This window comes from Alligator mississippiensis, chromosome 13 (genome assembly GCF_030867095.1).
Source record: "Alligator mississippiensis isolate rAllMis1 chromosome 13, rAllMis1, whole genome shotgun sequence".
Lineage (NCBI taxonomy): Eukaryota > Metazoa > Chordata > Crocodylia > Alligatoridae > Alligator > Alligator mississippiensis.
In genome coordinates, this window is record NC_081836.1 from 28,905,289 (window position 1) to 28,926,112 (window position 20,824).

At 44.4% G+C, this 20,824-nt stretch overlaps 1 protein-coding gene and 1 long non-coding RNA gene across 3 annotated transcripts in view; one reads left to right on the forward strand and one right to left on the reverse strand.

Annotated features, from left to right (window-relative positions):
* Window positions 1–20,824, forward strand: part of LOC109280166 (uncharacterized) — a 29,661-nt gene that overhangs the window by 6,970 nt on the left and 1,867 nt on the right. For both annotated transcript variants that reach the window (XR_009456430.1, XM_059716973.1), the window contains exons 2-3: window positions 14,034–14,082; window positions 17,170–17,260. Coding sequence is in view for 1 of the 2 variants with exons in the window: in XM_059716973.1 (XP_059572956.1) it covers window positions 14,034–14,082; window positions 17,170–17,260 (140 nt within the window). In the remaining variant the exon portion in view is untranslated. The remainder of the gene's footprint in view (window positions 1–14,033; window positions 14,083–17,169; window positions 17,261–20,824) is intronic.
* The window catches only part of LOC132244691 (uncharacterized), a 44,996-nt gene that overhangs the window by 5,781 nt on the left and 18,391 nt on the right, over window positions 1–20,824 (reverse strand). The window lies entirely within an intron of this gene.

The window sequence follows — 20,824 nt, forward strand, 5'->3', positions numbered from 1 at the left end:
TCCATGTTTATCAGTTTTATGTAGGTGTTCAACTGCTCTGGTGATGTGCAGCAATATATGATTCAAAGATGGATAATAATAGCTAGGAATCTCCCAGAAGAAAGGCAATGAGTTACATTGACAAAGCTGATCAATCAAAAATAATCTGTAGGTCCCTAGATCCAGTGAAGCTTTATCTCCATGATTATTTCGGTGTAATATTGAGCAGTCACACCAGCACTTCAGTGAAGACAGTGTGAATTACTCTGAACTAGGCTGGGTCTTTCCCCTGCTAGATTTTCAAACATTCAGTAGGGCTGATCACAGAAGTCTCAGGGGGACACCCTTGTGCCTCTTCCACTCTCCATTCTCCTGTATCAGGCTATGCTGGCTGCCAAGGAATCTAGTAATTTTCCAGAACAGCTGCTGTCAACCTTTAGTATCTGATATCAAATGTTTTTTGAACACTGTCAGTTGCTATGAACATAAAAATGAAGTCTTGTAAAAGTGTTGAATTGTACTATAGCAGTGTCTACTTAAGCAACTATACTAAAAGAAAGTTTTTCCTCACTGAACTTGGTAAGAACTTTGAAGTAGCTCCGCCTCCTCTTTGTAAAATAGCTTCTAGCATTTGCTCAGGTCATCTGTGCTTGTGAAGTTCCTTTTGTCTTTCACTTCAGATAAGATTATTTCATTTCCAAAAGCACTCCTCTCCTACCATGGACTACCAATAGCAGTGGTTTTTAACATTTTTAGACTCATCCCTTGGCACCCCTTGGAAAATGCCAGCTCTTCATTTGTTTCTTGATACAGAAAAACAATAGAGCCATTTGTCTGTTTGTAAAGAACTCAGAAAGTTCACACCAGGTCAGAATGTTTTTAATATTGTGGATTTCTATTTGAAATCTCTGCTTTTATCTTGTGAATTGTATGTACACGTTTGCAAAACTGACATTATTGCACAGCACTTCATAGCAGCTTTACTCACAGCACCCCAGAGTGCTACAGCCAGTATCGTAGCAAGGAAGTCTGGCAACCGAGCAAGTCCGCAGCAGCAGCCCACCCTCGCCCCATGCACAGAGCTGGGGGGCACATGCCCTCCCACCCCCCCATGCTTCCCCAGGAGTGTATGCAGCAGCAGCAGAAGCCACCTTCCCCCGACCCCTGCACCCCCCAAATGAGCCACTTGTGGCTCTGTCTCACCCTGGCTGGGCAGTGTCTGTTGGAGCCCTTTCACTTTGGCACTCGGGACAGTCACCCCACTCACCTCCCACCCCCACCCCAGGCTACAGCACCCTGGCTAAGAATCACTGACCCATGCTTGTGGAAACTGAACTGCTTACTGGTAATATAAACCATTTTTTACCATTCAAACAAAATAAAATGAAGGGATTTAATGCAAAAATAAAAAAGGCAGGAGGATTCATAGGATAATTAATAAACGTGGAACCAACAATGATCAGAACAGTAGAATGAAGTACAGGAGAGGAATCCTGCTCCTTTGCAGTCAATGAGAGCAGGATTTATCTTAAGTTTTGCTTTTCTAGAGGTAGGGAGAAATGGACTGAGACAGATGGCAACAAGGAATGGACCTCCCACACAGAGATATAGATTGTCTGCCAGTCTGCTGTACCATAGTGCCATCTCTAAGCAGGCATGTTAGAGCACACACCTGCTAGGACAAGGCAGTTGCAGGAAGTCTTTAATAAAGCCGGGGGGGTTAAAAACTGATAGTGCCAATTTAGTCATGCAGTGGTGACAGGCTGGTATAGCAACCTAGCTAATGATAAATTGGGTGGAGCATCTCAAGCTGCTTGACTGGAGATTGGCGTAAGACCCCATGACAGGGGAAGTTAAAGTTTAGAATGAGTATGCATGATCCCACTTCCTTAGCGTGCTTACAGCCTAAGCCTGTGCCGCCAGTCAGTGAAGCTCACATGAAATGAATATACCAGTGGTATAAATCCAGACCACTTCATTGGCTTTAGTTGAATTGCTTCAGATTTGTCTGGTGCTATAACTGTGACCAGAATATGGACCCTTTATGTATATATTCTTATTCAGACTGTGTCTTCCTCGGATCAGAAGACTGGATGAAGACCATTCCCCTGTTGGATATGCCTCAAACAGCTGGGGCTCCTAAGAAAAGTAGCCACTCTTACTGTTCTGGCTAGGGTTCTCCTAAATGCGAGTCTCTCTTAGCTGTGCTCAGAAAAAATGGTATCATGTCTAATATAGCTCTAATATATACATGATATATACACAATACACTCTAATATATACATGATACAGATTTGGCTGTTATTAAAATGGAAAGACAAAACTGCTAGAAAAATATGTAAGAATTGTACTCAACACTATTGCTTTCTGTAACATGAGAATGGTCCCATCTTTCATCTGTTTCATATCTGAAGTGAATACCAGGCTTTCTGCTCAACTACATTTAATGATTTCCAAGTGGTTTTGATTTTTCAGTGAGGAATTCTTAGTTCAGGAAGGCACTTAAGCCCAAATTATGAAAGATTTAGCAGCTAGGCATCTAGAAACCTTTAAGAATCTTGGCCTTGGATACAGTGCTGACAGGCATCTTGGACAGACTTTATCTAAATTAAGATCTTCATACATCATTTTGCTGGGTTTTTCCTTTTCCTTTCACAGCCTGCATATTGTGTTTTAAGGTGGGTATAATCAATCTGTTATCTAGGCATTTATACAGCTTCCCTCACTAAAGTATTTGAGCACTTCCCAGGTATTTAAATATACAAACAACAAACGTGCAGTTTCATTTTGAAGCCTCTCTTTCTGTGAATAGACTACAAGGTGTTCCTTTATCCTGTCTTGGCTGGGACACAGAATTCAAAAGGATCTCTCAGATTTGTAGGATGAATCCCATGGGGATTGGAGAAGGGAGGCAATTCAATGTTTATACTTCAGAACTGACTCTGATCAGCCACATTGCTGCCTTAACACCATCTAGTGCTGGTGGTCCTTGAAAGGATCTCAAGGATCCTTGTGACACTCCGGAGTGTTTTGACACCCTGCATGTGAATCACTAGGCTAAAAATGTCATGGATTGGGTTTCCTAGCATTAAGGGCAGCTTAGTGTATAGCAAGAAAGAATTTTTGAAATTTCAGGATTTAATTTCCACTCAGATAAATAGAAGTCAGTTAGCTCAGATAGCTATGAAATCCTAATGGTCCCTCTCACTGCTGTGATATAGTCTTAGTCTCTGTTCCTTGCTGGATGAGTGGAGCTGTAGTGAGAAGAGGAGAATATGATCAAGTCAGGATCTACCTGATTCTCTCAGGGAAAGAGCAGAAGCCATTTGTGGTGTTTGGAAGCAGTAGTCAAGGTCTTCAAATAATTTCAATGTTTCCTTTGCTGGCCATTTGAGCAAGGCTTTGGCTGAGCTGTCACTGCTAAAAAAAGCAGGCTGTGGTTAATACTATGAGTGTGTAGTGTGTGCATGCTGGTTCCAGACATGATGGTCATGGACAGATGCTTGTCTGACTAATTGTCTTTTGGCCAGCAATTTTGCACATTCCATCTAGCAAAAAGTGCAGTCATATGCTAAGTCCTTATCCATCTCATTGAAGTGAGTTTGTGCCAAAGGTCTGGCCTGAGGTTTGGAAAAGCAGCCCTACTACATACCTAGTTAAGCACTATCTGTCTAGCTGCATCTCATGCAATTGCTTAATGCATTTATTGAATATATTGGTTTGTAATATCTTGTCATCCATGCACGCCTTCACAGCCCCAGGTAAAAAGGTGTTGATTGAATCTACATAATATACTCCTTGGTAGGTTTGGGAACACATTTCAGGAAGTCTGTTTCTCAGATATGTTACATCAGTACTGTGCTGTTTATAACTGGTTTTGTTGGGCATTAGACACAGCAAATGAGAGGAAGCAGCAGAAGGGGAAACAGGCCTGAGAGAGGCACATTTAAACCCATGCTGATGCCAGGAGCCAGTCCCAACATGGACAAAATAACCTAGCTTCATCCTAGCAACTAGCTGCACCAAGCAAGGCAAACCATAGCTATTCACTGCACAGGAATATCAGTTTATTGTGCAAATTTTGAATGGAAAGTTCAGGTATTTGGGCCTTTGGTAGATGAGAGTTCATTTAACTGAGAGGGACAATTGAACAGAATGTTAACCCTATTCCCCATATCTTATTTAGTTAGTCTATAAAAGTGCATATCTACCCTGCCTTCTGACTGACTTCAGACTAACATGGCTAGCTACTTCTCTAACATTACTTTAATCATAGTTAGGAACCTACTGATTTCATGGTGAGAATGAGGTGTGTGACAGCTCCTTTTATGTTGCCAAGAGCACCTGTTGTATCAGTTGTGCTAAAGTTTTCCCTGCACTGATGGTATCTTGCCAATTCTCCTCTCCAGGATCAGCAAAAAGAATGGAAGATGCTAATGTGACTAAAATTAATTCCTGAATTTCAGTAATGATTGGCATGGGCTGTATCTATTCTTGGTTTTATCTAAGAGTCCTTTTCTCTGGTTGAAAGATCAGATGACATTTTCTTTTCATTGTGCTCTATTTAGTATTCTGAAAGCTCACAGTATGGGAAACAGGTTCTGTCCAAGAAATATTACATTAACATTGGTGATTCTGGGCCTGCTGCTGCTAGAAGCCCCATCATAAGTTCTCTTTGCAAAGTGTCCTGAAAATGCATGGAGTTTTTCTGCCCATTCTCCAGGCTCCATGCATTTTCCATGGGAGGGGTCAGGTCAGTCCAGAGCATGTAATAGTAGTACTATTGTCTTTATCTACTGCTTGTTGAAGACAGTGGGAGTCTTTCTATTAAATTTGGTGGTCTTTGGATCAGACAGCAGTCCCGTGCCAGGAGTCCAACCTCAGCAGCCACTTACAATCATAGAAAATTAGGGTTCATAGATTCATAGATGCTAGGGTCGGAAGGGACCTCAATAGATCATTGAGTCCAACCCCCTGTATAGGCAGGAAAGAGTGCTGGGTTCAGATGACCCCAGCTAGATGCTTATCTAACCTCCTCTTGAAGACCCCCAGGGTAGCCCATTCCAGACCTTGGCCACTAACTGTGAAGAAGTTCTTCCTAATGTCTAGTCTAAATCTGCTCTCTGCTAGCTTGTGGCCATTATTTCTTGTAACCCCTGGGGGTGCCTTGGTGAATAAAACCTCACCAATTTCCTTCTGTGCCCCCGTGATGAACTTATATGCAGCCACAAGGTCGCCTCTCAACCTTCTCTTGCGGAGGCTGAAGAGGTCCAGGTGCCCCAGTCTCTCCTCATAGGGCTTGGCCCACAAGCCCTTAACCATATGAGTGGCCCTTCTCTGGACCCTTTCCAGGTTATCCACATCCCTCTTGAAGTGCGGCGCCCAAAATTGCACACAGTATTCCAACTGCGGTCTGACCAGTGCCCGATAGAGGGGGAGTATCACCTCCTTGGATCTGTTAGTCATGCATCTGCTGATGCATGATAAAGTGCCATTAGGTTTTCTGATGGCTTTGTCACGCTGCCGACTCATGTTCATCTTGGAGTCCACTAGGACTCCAAGATCCCTTTCCGCTTCCGTTCCACCAAGCAGGTCATTTCCTAGGCAGTAGGTATGCTGGACATTTTTCCTCCCTAGGTGCAGCACTTTGCATTTCTCCTTGTTGAATTGCATTCTGTTGTTTTCTGACCATATGTCCAACCTGTCCAGGTCTGCCTGCAGCTGTTCCCTGCCCTCCGGCGTGTCCACTTCTCCCCACAGTTTTGTGTCACCTGCAAACTTGGACAGAGTACACTTCACTCCCTCGTCCAAGTCGCTGATGAAGATATTGAAGAGTATCGGTCCAAGGACCAAGCCCTGCGGGACCCCACTGCCCACACCCTTCCAGGTCGATACTGACCCATCCACTACGACTCTCTGGGTGTGACCCTCTAGCCAGTTCGCCACCCACTGGACTGTGTAGTCATCCAAGTCACAGCCTCTTAACTTGGTTAGAAGGGACCTCAGGAGGTCTCATCTAGTTCAACCCCCTGCTCAAAGCAGGACCGTCCCCAGCTAGATCATTTTGGCCAGGGCTTTGTCAATCTGGGCCTTAAAAACCTCCAAGGATGGAGATTCTACCACTTCTCTAGGTAACTCATTTCAGTGCTTCACCACCCTCCCAGTGAGAAAGTTTTTCCTAATATCCAACTTAAACCTCCCTTGCTTCAATCTGAGACCATTGATCCTTGTTCCGTCATCTGCTACCACCGAGAACCGTCTACCTTTTATATCTTCCTTTCATACTACTTCAACACTAGATTTCATAGATTTCATAGACATTAGGACTGGAAGGGACCTCGGAAGATCATCGAGTCCAGCCCCCCGCCCAAAGGGCAGGAAGTCAGCTGGGGTCATAGGATCCCAGCAAGATAAGCATCCAGTTTCATCTTGAAGGTGTTCAATGAAGGCGCTTGAACAACCTCCGGTGGCAGGGAAGAACTAGAGGAAGAACTTTAACCTAACATAGGATGTTTGATAAATAGAATCTTGTGGTTGTTATGGTAGTAGCATTTAGACAGGATACAATCTGGTCTTTAGTGTATCACGTGGGGTCCCTACCTCAAACTGCTAGTGCTACAAATATGAGCCTAGGTGCCCTTAGAGCTCTGCAATAGTGTTTAAGAGCTGATATCTTTGCCTTTGGTGTCAGAAGGATTTCATCTGCTCTTCTCTTCATTATGAGTGAGTCTTTCCCCATGAGGTCAACACCGCCAAGAAGTAAGCGGTTAGATATCTTGAAAGATCACATGGAGGTGATAGGCTGCCCTGCTTCAAATACCACCTGGCTGTCTGGTCATGATTAATGATTTGCTATCTGGCTTTCCAGTGGCTACCATGGTATGTGTATGGTCTCAATCCATATATCCTCTTAGTTGTTACCTGTGACAATCTTGGTAGAGACTATGGGAAGAATTGCCACAGTCCATACCATACCTTTTTAGTAGATAACTAGTCAGTCTTTAAGTTGCCACCCTGCCCTGACTTCTACCTTGTAAATACATGGAAGACTTCAGTCTCTAGGGCTCCTTGATTTTTGCACCTATAAGCCGGTAATAAATTCACTTTCATTTTAAAAAGTCCGGTGCTTGAATTAAATCTTAATATCTGACTACATGCTGCAGCTTGCCAGTGGTGAAAATGCATATTGCTTTATTCATTTTCTGGTTATTGGACTCTGCTAAATTAATCCTTTATTTATTATAAAATAGGCTAATTTCAGCATCTCCAATTGCCTGGTCAGATATGTACTGTAATGGATTGGACATGTCAAGCAGCAGAGACTTTCTCCACAGAGACTTCTCAAGCTCAATATGCTTCTTGTGCCTTCCCCCATCAGGCCTGCTTTGCTTCATTTGCATGCCCAGCAGGTGAACTGCAGCAAGGCAGATTCAGATCCAGGTTCAGGAGAAACTTCCAAGAACAGCAAGACAATGGAACAGCTGCCTGAGGAAGCTGTAGACTACCCCAGTGACACTTTTTAAGGAAAAACTGGATAGGTATCCTTCTGGAATGGTTTAGGAATAGCAAATTCTGCATCTGTGCAGGGGGCTGGGTTAGATGACCCTTGAGATCTGTTCCAACCCTATGATTCTGCTGTGAAAACAGTCAAACTGTGGTAGTCCAATATGTGAAAACCAAATGCAAAATAAGAACCACTCTGTGCTTGGAACCCCAGCAGCCACCAGAGCTACTGAAGAGAAGGCTGTGAAAATATATTGATGGTTGCCACAGTTGTACACAAAGGCTCATGCTTTCTTGTGCTCCCTGTCTTTGTATTGCCCTGTGCATGTTATGCTGTCTTCTATTTGGACCAAACAACATCTTAGACCTACAAAGAGCTGGGGCAGTCAAAAATAGACCAGTTCAGAAGCTGAACAGATGAGGGGACTGGGCAGGTGCATTGGACATTTAGCCCCTGGAGTTTCTGCCAGAGTGGAAGAGTGTCTCCAGTCCCAGGGAACATATAAGGTGAATTCTAGGTCAAACCAAGATAGCAGTTTGTTTCAGCCAGCCAATGAAAATGAACCTGGTTTTTACAAACCCAGTTTCAAATCTTGTTCAGACCTGGCCACCAGAAAGCCATCCTGCACAGCAGTCAGTTATCTGAACCGCAGTAATGAAGTGGTGATGCTAGCACTTATCGTGACAGATTTACAACTGGTCATATATCTGTCTTCAGCTTCCAGACAGCTGTAGAAGCAGTGAAAACTGCTGATGAAGTGGGGAGAGCCCTGTAACAGCACACTGACAGTGAGAGACATGAGAAATCAAACTGCTGAAGTAAAGCTATAGGAAAGCCCTTACCAGGCTATGTAGGATTAGGATAGCAGATGTGTGAAGGGCCTTCTCCTTTTGGCAGGTCAGAGATGTCCCTGTCAAGATGGGGAAGGATTGACTTTTGGAATGAAGGAGTACATGTTTTGTGGATGCTGAAGGAGGCAGCAACCACCTGGTCTCCTTTTAGGATTCAGTTGAAGCATGGCCTTCAGTAGGAAGGACTGTGTCAAGGTTAAGGCTGTGTAGACCTCAAGTCCATTCTCAGCTTCCCCACAGACTCCCAAGCATTATGAAGGGGCAACACAAAGCTGAAACTTGGAGAAAATGGAAGAACCTGGGCAGGCGTAGGACAATAGGAAACAGTGAGAGCTGGGATGGAGGCTGAGAATGAGCTCCAAGGATGAGAAGTTGGTGCTGAGATTTGGCACAATGAGGAAAAGGGGAATCTCTGAATGGATTCTCAAGAAGGGTGATGTGGGTGGTACAACTGGAAATCCTGGGAACAACTGAACTTGCCTAAGATGAAGTGCAGGTGTTGAAGAGAGTTGCCTAAGAAAGAGGATGCAGATCTAGGAGAGGAGGATGGCAGAAAATGGAAACCCAAAGAGATAACCAATGAAGTGTACTTTAAAGAGGAGACTGAGAAGGGCTGACTGTGACCAAAGGAGTAGAAAGAGTCTGCTGCCGTGGCTTGAGCACCTGGGAAAGTTAGCCTATAGAGAGGCCAGCAGATGATGGTGAGGGCCAGGAGATGAGGAGATCAGTGAGATACGGAGGATGGAGAAAAACAGAGGGGCGGGGGGTGTTAAGGATCCTGTCAGAGAAATTCAAGGGGAGGAAGTGAGGAGGAGAGGGAAAGAATGGGCATGTTGGGAGGACCAGAAAGAGAACAACTTCCCCAGGAGCAAGGGGAGGAGACTGAGAAAGGTCTAGGGAGGAGATGAAGGTGATCAAGGAGATGGTGAGGTGATGGGGCACCAAATCTTCCAGTAGAAGAGAGAAGAGTGGAGCAGGAGGAGGACTGGAGCGGTGGGAAGAAGGCTAACAAATATGGAAGCCATAAAGCAGAGAGAAAGGGTGAAAAAACAACTTGGTAGATTATGAAGTGTTGCAGAAGATATATATGAGAGAGATGGGGAAGATCTGTGCAGTTCAGCAAGGAATCAAATGTCTGGCAGGAACAATGGGTAGAAGAAAATGAGTCTGTAATCCAAATGGAGGCAATTAGTAGTGATAGAGCTTGATGAAAGGAACAGTGAGCCATTACTTTCAGACAGCAGGAGGAGTAAGAGCAGAGGAGGCCCCAGGGAGGCAGAGAAGAGGAGGGAGGTCAAGAAGGACGCTTGTTCAGGGGGTAGGAGAGGGGCTGTTAGGAAGAGGTGAGCCCAGTAGTGATGTTGCTGCTTCCTTCTTCACCTAATGCCCAGCCTGTCCCTGCAATCCTTCTGTTTGCGCTGAATGGGAGGAAGAGGAGGCTTCTGTAACATCTGCTCTCTGAGAGGACCACCACAGCTTCTAGACTAGTATGGGAACAGTAAGCAGATGACAGCTTTCTTCCTCCTGCCCCTAGAAGCCAGTGAAAAGTCTGAACAAAAATCAGTCTGTTGACTCTGGCATCCAAGATGCCATGCCAAAGAAGATACCAATGAGAGGGGACAGAGAGAAACAGATGCTTGTGTTCACATGTGTCTAACATGCTGCAGCATGTTTGGCAGACAGGCATTTGAGGGTGAATGCTCCAGGCTACATTCTCCAGTGGATTTGGTGGGCACAGCTCCATGAAAGTCAGTGGGCTTGCACCTGTGCACATTCAAAGTTAATTAACCTATGAGGCACAATGTAAGTGGTAATCCTGGCCTGTTCTGTGTCAGTGAGCATCGCTGCCATTCCTCAGTACATGTTTGCCTTCATACAGAGTTTGCTATTCTAGGTTTGACACTATCAGTGTTTCTGACCCTCTTTCCAGCCCTTTATCTGCTTGAATGCTCTGGTTGAAATTTTGCTCTTGCAAAGACAGGTGATTTGACCCGCAGTCTAGTCTCTCTGTTTGTTTCTACAACAACTAAGTGAGCTCGACATTCTTAACCACATCAGCGAAGCCACCAGTGAAAGCCCTGAGTGTGTCTACTGGTGACTGAGAAAATCTGAAAACCAGCTCTTGCTTTAAATTTGTTCCTGGCAGTGTCCTCATTGTGAGCTATAGCCATACACCAAGGGCTGTATGCAGTAGCACATGTTCTCTGAGCAGTGGTGAAGGAATCTTGGACTCCTGCTCCTGCAGGCAAGGCTGAAGCAGTATATGGACTAATGCCCTGTTGAAAATGGGCAATATTTAGTTACAGTCAGGCCCTCACAGGAATTCAGGGCAACACCGATGTGATCTAATCTGATATCCAACCTGATGGCTTCATAAATACAAAAGCTCTTAGAAGCCTTGAAACTATATAGGTCAAGTTAATGTCATGCCGCATCTCTTGCCAAAAGGAGGCCTTCTGGAGATACAAGCAGGGGTAGTGATTAGCTATAGTTTTACCATCTGTGCTGTATGTTTTCCCCTCCTTGTTGAGTATCCCCTACAGTGCAGTATTAATCTGTTAAAAAAGCAGTCAGATTTACATGCTGGAGGGCAGTGCACTAGGTCCAGGGCAAGCACTAGTTCAGAGTTTCACTTCCATTTATCACTGGATCCATCTAGGTGCTTATCTAAACCCTGTGCCCATAGTATGAGTAATAAACAGGGATTAAGAGATCCTCCTGGTGGCAGGCAGCAATCAGCAAGTACCCAAGATAGAAGGCAGATGCCAAAAGTAGCTGCAGTTTCCCTTCCCCATAGGTCAATCCCTGATTAACTATGCATGTTTCCTACACTAGTGAGAATTACAGGCCCCAGCAGCAAGTCACATTCAAGGAAACCCATTTAGTTATGGGGCATTTGGAAATGAAAGAAACTGATGGAGTTAATGTGAGCTTTTCCAAGCATAGAGGGACTCCTTTTATAGCCAGGCTGAGAGATTAGAGAATACCGACTCCAGGGGAGTCCCCCCTTCCACTTCTTTCCCCAGATCTGTTACCAAAAGAGGAATAAGCTGTTAAAGGCTTTGGAAACCAAGCTGTTGAACTCGTCCACGGACATGCATGATAGTAGGAGGGAATTGGCCTATAAAGGCAAAAATGTACATAGTGCAACCATTACCAAGAGCTAATCACAGGGTTCAAAAACTGGGAGGGCTGAGCCCTTCCCCCCCACCATAAGAGACAAAAGCCCCTGGCCCACTCTGTGCCTTTCTAAGCACCTCAGGCAGCAGCACCAGCGGCTCCTTCAGGCTTCTGGCTGCCAACACCGCAGACCCCCACCCAAGAGTCGGAGTGTAATTCGAACCCTGGCTAGTTGTGGACTTAGCTCATACCGATTATGTGATAAATATAGTCCATATCCCAAGGACACCCAGTTCCTACATGGCATCTATCTAATGGATCTGAAACCACTTCATAAAGGAGGTCAGCACTGTTGTGCCTGCTTTACGGGTGGCAAATTGATTTCCCAGAGCTCATCCAGCCAGCCAGTGGCAGGGTTGGGAATAGAACCTGCCTTCCTGAGCCCCAGTCCCAGGTCTTTTCTAGGAGGCGTCACTGCCTAAGAGCTTACAGTATAAGCAGGACACATAGGAAAACCAGAAAGGATTTTATAGTTAAAATATTGCTTATGCAATTATATGAAAGACTCTGTTCTTGTTGGCAGCACAAGTGTTAGATTCCACTAGTTATAAGAATTCCTTATATTACAGCAGTGCCAAGACATATCCAGAGACATAACTATTTTGGTGCCCTGAGCAGAGTGGAAGGAGGTTCTGAGCAAGTCTTAACTCACCTAGAGACTCAAAGACCTGGGCTGCCCAGGCAGGGTCTCAAAGTAGAAGTATCTGCAGTGCAGGCTCCCCAAGTAGCAGCTTCAGCACCCCTTGTGACCGAGGCTCCCTAGGTCCACCATTCTGATGTCTCCTGAAATCTGTACCCAGGGTGGGTGCCCCCCTTGCTAGCTCCTAGTTATGCTACTAGAGAGCTGAATCTTGACTGGAGTCTTATTGTGCTAGGTACTCTACAGGCACATAGAAAGAAACAGTCCCATTCTGGAGTGTTTACAGTCTGGGTCAGTAATTCTTAACCTTTTTAATCCTGAGGCACCCCTTGTAAAATGCCAGCTCTGAGCTTTCACTTCTTTTTTGACTACAGAGGAATAATAGAACAGTATTTCTGTTCCAAGGAACTCAGAAAGCCCACAACAGGCCACAATGCTTTTGACACTAGGGATTTCTCTTTGAAATCTCTGGGTTTATCTTGTGAATCATATGCCCACCTCACAGTGGTAGCATTGTGTGGCACCCTGCTGCACCCTTGAAAGTATCCCAAGGTACCCCAGGGTGCTGCAGCCCCTTGGCTGAGAATCACTGCTCTAAGTTAAAATAGGAGGTGGACAATGCTAAGAATGCAGTTCATGAATCCACTTGATTCCACTAAGTGAGAGTTTGTTTTTTTTAAAGTTGGGAAAAATTGAGGAGTTTTGTTTTGTAGGTCAAATATTTGTACTTTCTTTTTTTAACATATTTCTTTTTTTCTCTAAGGTTTCTGGGCTTTTTATTTTTAAAATTAGATCCAACTGCACAGATTCTTACCTTTGCTGTGCCAAATAACGAGCAGATAATGCTCCAGCACGAGTGCATGGGGTTGGGGGCGAGGGGGGGTCACAGAAGCAGAATATTTCCTCTGAGGAACTCTGATCAAACACAGAACATCCTGCTTCATTTAGGACCACCTCCCCTTTTGATGCTTTTCTTGGTTTATGCCTTGTACTCTGAACTAGAGATGCATAGCACCGGAGGCTAATTGTTGACCTCACAGAACAAGCCATAATTAATTGACTAGACTAGAGTATGTGCACACCACTGCCCTCTATTGGCTGGAACTGAAATATCTTTACTGTGCATCAGAAACTATATTGGTAATTCTATTGCTATATTGCTAATTGCTAACTCCAGGGGTAGAAGTCCGTTCTTTCAGAGCAGCAGGGTCTGCGATCTGTCTCTGTTACATCCACAAATGGCTGTAGTTTGCAACACAACACTGTTGGGGGAAGGTGTCATTTATTAAACATTTGTACCATATTTAGTGCCCTCACTGCTGCATGAGTGCTTACTAACAACAGCAGTGAAATCCTTGGTGGCTGAAGACTTGTGTTACATCAAAGACCTTAAAGAACCAGTTAAAGAGCAGTAGCTGCTCAGGAAGGTATTTTGTTCTTTATTGTTTCTTGTGTTATTTTTTTAACCATACCTTTCAAAGGGTATGGTGAAGGTTGTTCTTCCGCCACTGAGTTCTGAAGGGAACTGAGCTGGCCCCTGCAGCAAACAAGCCTGGTGTGCTGTTTCATTCAGATGCTACTTCTTGGGCCACCATGCTGGCAGAGGTCTGCCTGAGTTGGCGCTTTGGTTCTATGCAAGATGTGCAGTAGTATAGCTGGAGAACTCTATTAATCTGTTGTCCGTATCACTGCTCTCTGCTGAATAGACCGAGTTCAGGGAGTCATGGCTTCTACATTCCTTGCAACTGAGGCCATAACATTTGTTGTTGTCATCATTATTAAATCCTACATGCCTGTTACCATCCCACTTGGAGCAAAGAACTGGGGTGAGAGGGCACCCATCTGAGGTTATTTTGTTTTTGTTTTTGTTTTAAAACAGGAGAAAACAACTCCTTCTGGAGGCGTTGAGAGTATCATGGCTGAGATTGGTGAGTTGGGCTAATCAGTGGGAAAACAGCTATAGAAAACGCCTGCTCCAGCTCAGTGTAATCACTTTATATGCCAAGAGTAATGGACAAAATACACATGGCTTTGCTTCCTGCAGCACGAGTGCCTAGGCCTCCCAGCAATAGATTGTGATTTCCTCTCAGTTAGCATAATCTGCTGGACAAATGGATGTTTCTCTGAAGATAGTCATCTGGGGGAGAGTAAGGCCAGAAGGAAGAACTTTGGGAATTCAAGTGTAGTGTTGCCTCTGCTGTGTTGGCCTAGTAAGGATCTGCGTCAAGTGTGCATTCACCTGGGCACAGTGATTCCAGAAAGGTTCTGCTTTCCCTCCATCTTATTCCATCCCATGTCCTTGTAGCCATGCTCAGTAGACAGCTGATCCAAGCCTGTAGTGCTGCTCTATGGTCAACCACTATTAGGTATCAGAATATGGAAATGCTTTGGCTCAAGATTCTGCCTGACTGAGGTGTGAGAGTGCTGAGGTTGTTTGCCTTCACCACGCAGTACCTCGCTGTTCTGCCTGATCTAAAGATGTGTCATTCACTTTTGATCCCAAATAACCTCTAGCCCTTGCAAATGAGTTCTCATTTCAGATGGAAATGCTGAAGAGCACACACCAACTGCTGAAGCTTCCTTAGCCCAACGAAGGGTTTTTGAACCCGAAAGCTTGCTTAATAACTATTCTCCAACCATTTGGGTTGGTCTAATAAAAGATATCAAATTCACCCAAGGAACCTTGAGCCAGGAGACCAACATTACAGAGGAACTAAAAACTGGTTGAATACTGGGGAAAACAACTGTCAGTATTTTGCAAATACTAGAGGCTGAATTTGGTTCAACTGCATCCTAGTTTTTTAGTAGTCACAAAATTTCAAAGCTGATCTGCATTATTAGGATAAAGGTTGGAGCTGGTAAAAATGCCCTTTCGTAGGGAAAAAATTAAAAAATGTAAGGACTTGCTTTTCTTAACATTCCCTGTGAGTTGTTTTCAACAAAAAAAAGAATCAAAAACACTCTGTGGTTAAAACGGTCAGTTTCCAAAAATTCCAAAATTAGTATGTAAAAAATGTTCAGTGTTGGGTTTCCATATATTTCCTGGACAGTATCTGCAAAACAAATGTCCACCAAGAAAAAATGTTTTTAACAAAGACCATTATATGTCAATGGCAGAAAAATTTCAACCAGTTCTGCTGAATGTTTGGCATCATATGCATGTGGAATCCATTGCAGATACATGTTTGACTGTGAAGAAGGGGTTCAAATCTAGCAGTGAATTAGGTAGCTAGTTTTGGAGCTTTATCAGTTCCTATTCTGGATACTTTATAGATACTGTAAAGAAGGCCAGCTGCTCGTGTGTCCCATTCATTGAGTAAAATTTTGAATGTCAATGAATGATTCACCAGAGCCTCACAAAACACATGCAGATATGCTGAATCCTGTTTAATGAATACCATACTACCCAGCAAGCTCTTCAGAGAATTTGTGCTGGGTATGTTAAAGAAGAGGAAGCCTAAGTTATGTGGCTTTCCTCTTCTGCTTAATATTTTTAGCCAGATTCCTCAGGAAAGCCCATTATACAGTTGAAGATTCCCCACCCTTGTGGGAGCTCTGGGAATATACAGTCCTTGCTGGAGGCTTTGAAAGGATGTGGTATATACTATCTCCATTTTGGGTAGGACAAGCTCTGCTGACCTATGTGGAGAGGGAAGCAGATCAGAATGATGGGTCCCTCACCCCTTTGGACTCCAGCATCACAGTGGACATACCTTGGTCTCCCAAGAGCATAAGAACTGTGATTATATCTGCAAGCCTTTAACCCCACCTTTCAAGCATCTGTAGAGTTGGTCTCAATCCTAGCCTCCTAGACCCTTCCTGGGTCTTAGAGGAATGGGAAGGCTGCTGAGATGTAGTGCTCTCCAAACCAAACCAAACCAAACCAAACCAAACCAAACCAAACCATCCTCATTAAAATATGAAAAGAGACTGCCACTTTAAGGGCTGGAGCAGGCAGCAGCCAGGTGCTTGATGATGGTGGCCATTTTGAGACCCAAGATATATATAAGGTGAACCAGCAGTTTGCTGCTGGCTGCAGTGAGAGAGACATCAGCTGACTGAGCTGAGGTTCACAAAATCATAGAGATATGGGCTGGTGCTATGGGGATGGAGGAGGCCCCAGGTCCTGGGCATGACCTAAAAGTGCACCCTACCAGGGTAGGGAGGCCTGGTGGGACTGCCAGTGGCACAGCAGCCCCAGGAAATGCGAGTGCAATGAACTTCCCTGGTGAAAGGCGGGTACGGGGTGCCTGAAAACCTCCATCCCCCGCACAGTCCTGGCTGGAGAGAGCTCAGAGTAGAGAGAACAGTGAGAGGGCTGAGGTTCATTTGATACAGCAGAGTTGTGAGGGTTAAAAGAAGGGAAGGCACCCAAACTGGGGCAAGGACCCAAGGGGGGCAAAAGGGCCAGGGGCCCACAAGAGAGCCCAGAGCAAGAGGCTCAGGATTCCAACTGGCCTGAAGGGCGAGGCCAGGGCCTAGGGAGGCCAAAGGTCCCAGAGAGGGGACCACATTCGTAGAGGGTGAAGGGTTACTGGTGAACTTAGCTGCCTGGGATGCGATCTGCGAGGCATGGGCCCCAGTGTAGGGAAAGGTCTGGAGCTGGGGAAATCACTTCTAGTCATTGGGGTCTTAAATGGGCATCCTCCCATTTGAATAACATCATAATCTTTTATCATCAAGGCATGGCAGGAGAGAGAGACAGGTGGTTAGCCCAGAGACAGGTGGGCAGGCCAACATCAAACTGGCCCAGGGAAGGCCCCCTATTACAGGCTATCTACCCAGCTAGCAGGAGCTTCCTGTGAGGTGCAGGCCTTTAAGCAGAAGAAGGATTGTAGGAAGACTCCTGGCCTCCAGCAGCAGTTCACTTGCATCAGTGATTGACATTGCAAGGCCATTTCTTGCATATAGAGAAAGTAGGAGTGGGCAGGAGTTACTGTAGGCTAGGAGTAGCTTATCAACATAGGTATCTTCTGATTTTTTTTTTTTGATTTTTTTTTTTGTCCTGCTTCCAGAACAAGCAGTGCAGGAGACAGGAGACACAGATGTACATATGCGGAGAAGACAGCACCCCACCATTCCCAGGAGGCAACATCAGGGCCAATGGTAAAGACGATTCCTCCTGGGCACACTTTGGGCTATAGTGATCTGTGGCTCTTCCATATGCTTTTTCATGCCCATTTGTACTTGCCATTTCTGCTGATCTCATCCATTTGTTTCTCTGTTACTGATGGAAAGTAGATAAATCTTTTAAAAGATTGACTGCAAGGAAGCTTGCAGCAGCTTAGTGCTGGTATGGCATAGAGGCAGTTTACAGTAGGTGGCAGTGTCAGGTGCGGAAGTAGGGGACAGAGGAAATAAGTTGGAAGGGCAGTGGCATGAAAGTTGGATGTTGAGTATAGCATGCAGTCTGCCATAATTAAAGCATCTGATTTATGTATGTGGCACATAACGTAGTCTCTTTACAAGCAGGGAGCACACACATGGTCATATGTAGTTCCCAATGGGAGCTCTCCCTCCTCTAAACAGGTGACAGGTACTTGCTGGTATCTCAGGTACTATAAAAAAATTGAGATTGAGGAAACAACCATTTTCTCCCTAATACAGGACAGAAGAGAAAGTTTAATCTTCAGTGCTGCGGTTGGTTGATATTTCAGCAAAACATCACTTGGCTTTGATCATTCTTTCTGCCTATAGGCTTTTCTTTAAAAATCAGGCCCTCATTTCTCAGCTGAGGTACAAAGGGACAGATTCTACTTTTAGGAGCACCAGTGTGAACCTTGTCCCTGAAATGACTCAGGATTTACACCTGGGTAGCTGAGTTCCAAGTCTACTCTAGCACAGTCCCTGTTAAGTCTAGCATACACGTGCTGTGTCACATTCTGTATGATATTCTGTATTACATTGTACATCTCATAATATCATGAGAGACAGGGAGACTATACTTTTAAGGTGAACTGCAAAGAGAACAGATTTATTTCAAATCAAATAAGGGGGCAGTGCTTACCATGTTGGGAGCACTATTGAAACCCAGAAATGCTGTAATACCCAAGCTGATTATTGAGGCCACCTGATCACAACTTTCCCAGCCTTTAAGTAATGGGAAATACTGACCTAAAATTCAACAGGTAAATGTCTCTGTTAAATCCTGAGTTGCACCTTTCCAAACCTTATCCTATTGTCATGTCACTGTCTTTGAAGATTTCCAGCAAAATCAGAGAAATTAAAGATCTGATATGTGGAATAGCAAGAAAATCACTGGAGAAGCAGGGGCTAAAGGGTAGGGGAAAAACACAAAGAAACTCTCAAGCCATTTGTTTATATAAAATAATTGGGAGGAGTTATGCTTCACCTCTTATGCATATACATTCTAAGAATGTTTATAGCATTTCATGATTGTGAGAGCTTGATTTGTGCATGTGCGCATGTGCGCTCTGGTGTGTCTTACATAGAAGACTGTATATCTACATTATACATGTACAGGTACAGTATTCTATGTAAGACGTACATGCATGTTGGAGCAGACTTGAGTAACGTACATGTATGACTATGACCAGTTAAACAGGACTGTAGTGTTGATGGAGTCATATGCTGCTGTTTTCAGCCATTTAGACCTGCTTGTTGCTCATAGTATCACAGTCGTTTTCAGCCTGCTTGTTGCTCATAGTATCACAAATGGTTTATAATATGGTTTGGCTTGGTTCATGCTGGCCAGTCAAGCTGTAGTTAATCCTGTCTAGCTAGAGTCCTGTTTAAATGGTGCACTGAAATGGTTCAGCAAGGTCTATTAAAGAATTAGATTTAAGGGTTCTCTCGCTCCTTCCATCCAATCATAACAAAGTTCAATACAAATACTAACAAATTAAGCCTCCTGTTCCCATGTGAAGCTGGGGGCTGGAGGAAATTCCCCATTTGCACTCAAGGAAACTAAGGCCCTTACAATTGAAGGGGCTGAATGGGCTTCTACTAAATCAGGGGTGGGCAATTATTTTGGGTGAAGGGCCGCTTACTGAGTTTTGGCAAGCCATCAAGGGCCGCATGACAGACAGCCCAGGGCAGATTAATATTAATTTTCTAAAATTTTTAGGGGCCCCACGGGCCAGATAGAATGGCTCGGCAGACCACATCTGGCCCATGGGCCGCATTTTGCCCGCCCCTGAACTAAATCATCCTAATGGTTTTTGCTACTGAGTACTGTGAAGTGCTTCTGATCCTTTAAGACTGTTGAAGAAGAAGGAAGTTTGACTGTGATTTCATATGTAGAATATAGGGGCCTGCATTTATCTCCCTGGGGCTTCTCCATTCTCAGTGGGAAACTGGCTGCTGGAGGAAGTCAGCTAGAACTGGCCTTTAGGAAGGAAGTCAGCTCTGTCTCCAGGGCCACCAGCACCAAGTGATCTCAATAGCTGAAGTAATCCTCTTGAAACCTACAAAATACCTCCTGGTTTATGATGGCAGACTTTTCCTGGAGTTAAATAACCACAGAGTCAGAAAAGGAGGGAGGACTGCTTGTCATGTTACATGGGCATGGAGCCTTGATTAATAACATCAACCCACACTGATCATATCACTGGAAAGGCTTTGCCAAGTGAGCCTTTCTCCCAAAATGCCATTCACTCAGGAAATTATATATTTACCTACACAATAATGGGCTCTACATTAGCTGTTACCACACAGGAAAGAGATCTGGGAGTCATTGTGGACAGTTTGCTAAAAATATCAGCTCAGTTTTCAGCAGCTCTCAAAAGGATAAGTAAAATGTTAAGCATTACTAAGAAAGGAATTGTAAACAAAACTGAAAGTGTCATTATGTCCCTTTATAAATCCAGGGTACATCTACTCTTTGAAGACTGTGCCCAGTTTTGGTCCCTACACCTCAAAAAGGATGTAGAAGAACTAGAGAGGGAAAACAAGGATGATGGGGGGGGGGGGGGGGCTTCCATATGAGGAGAGACTGAAGAAGCTAGGCCTATTGGGCGCTTTTACATGTGCAGTGGGGGAGGGGTACATTTTAATTAGTGGCTCTGAGAGCCGCAGTAATTAAAGTGCTGTATCATCTTGTGTATTAGTGTCACTGTGCTTCAAAATGGTGGTGGGAGTGCTTGAACTTGCCTCCGCCACCATTTTGAAGTGCAGGGACGCTGATACATGAGACACACGAGGCTCAAGGTAATTATTACACTCCAACAGACTCTAATCAAGTCTGCTCTGATGCACTGTAATTATAGGGATTTACAAAATACTAAATGGTGAAGAGAAAGTAAATAAGAATTTATTATTTACTCTCTCTCTCTCACACAATATAAAACTAGTAGGTAGTCAGTTTAAAACTAACAAAAGGAAGTTTTTTCACACAGTGTGTAATTAAAGTGTGGAACTCATTGCCACAAAATGTTGTGGAAGCTGACAGTTTAGCCAGAGTCAAAAAGGGATTGGATAAATTCTTGGAGGAAAGGGCCATTGGTAGCTATTGAGCATGGGAGTTAGGGGTACAGCCTCTGAATCAAGTGTTGAAGATCAGGGAACTTCAAATCCCTTCTTCCAGGTCTGGTGGCAACTAAATAAGAGGTCCCATAGTGCTTTGCAGAGAGAGCTGAAGTTTATCCCTGATGTTCAGACTACCTGGTAATAATATCTCAGCAGCAAGTGAGCAATTATTGGACAAACAGG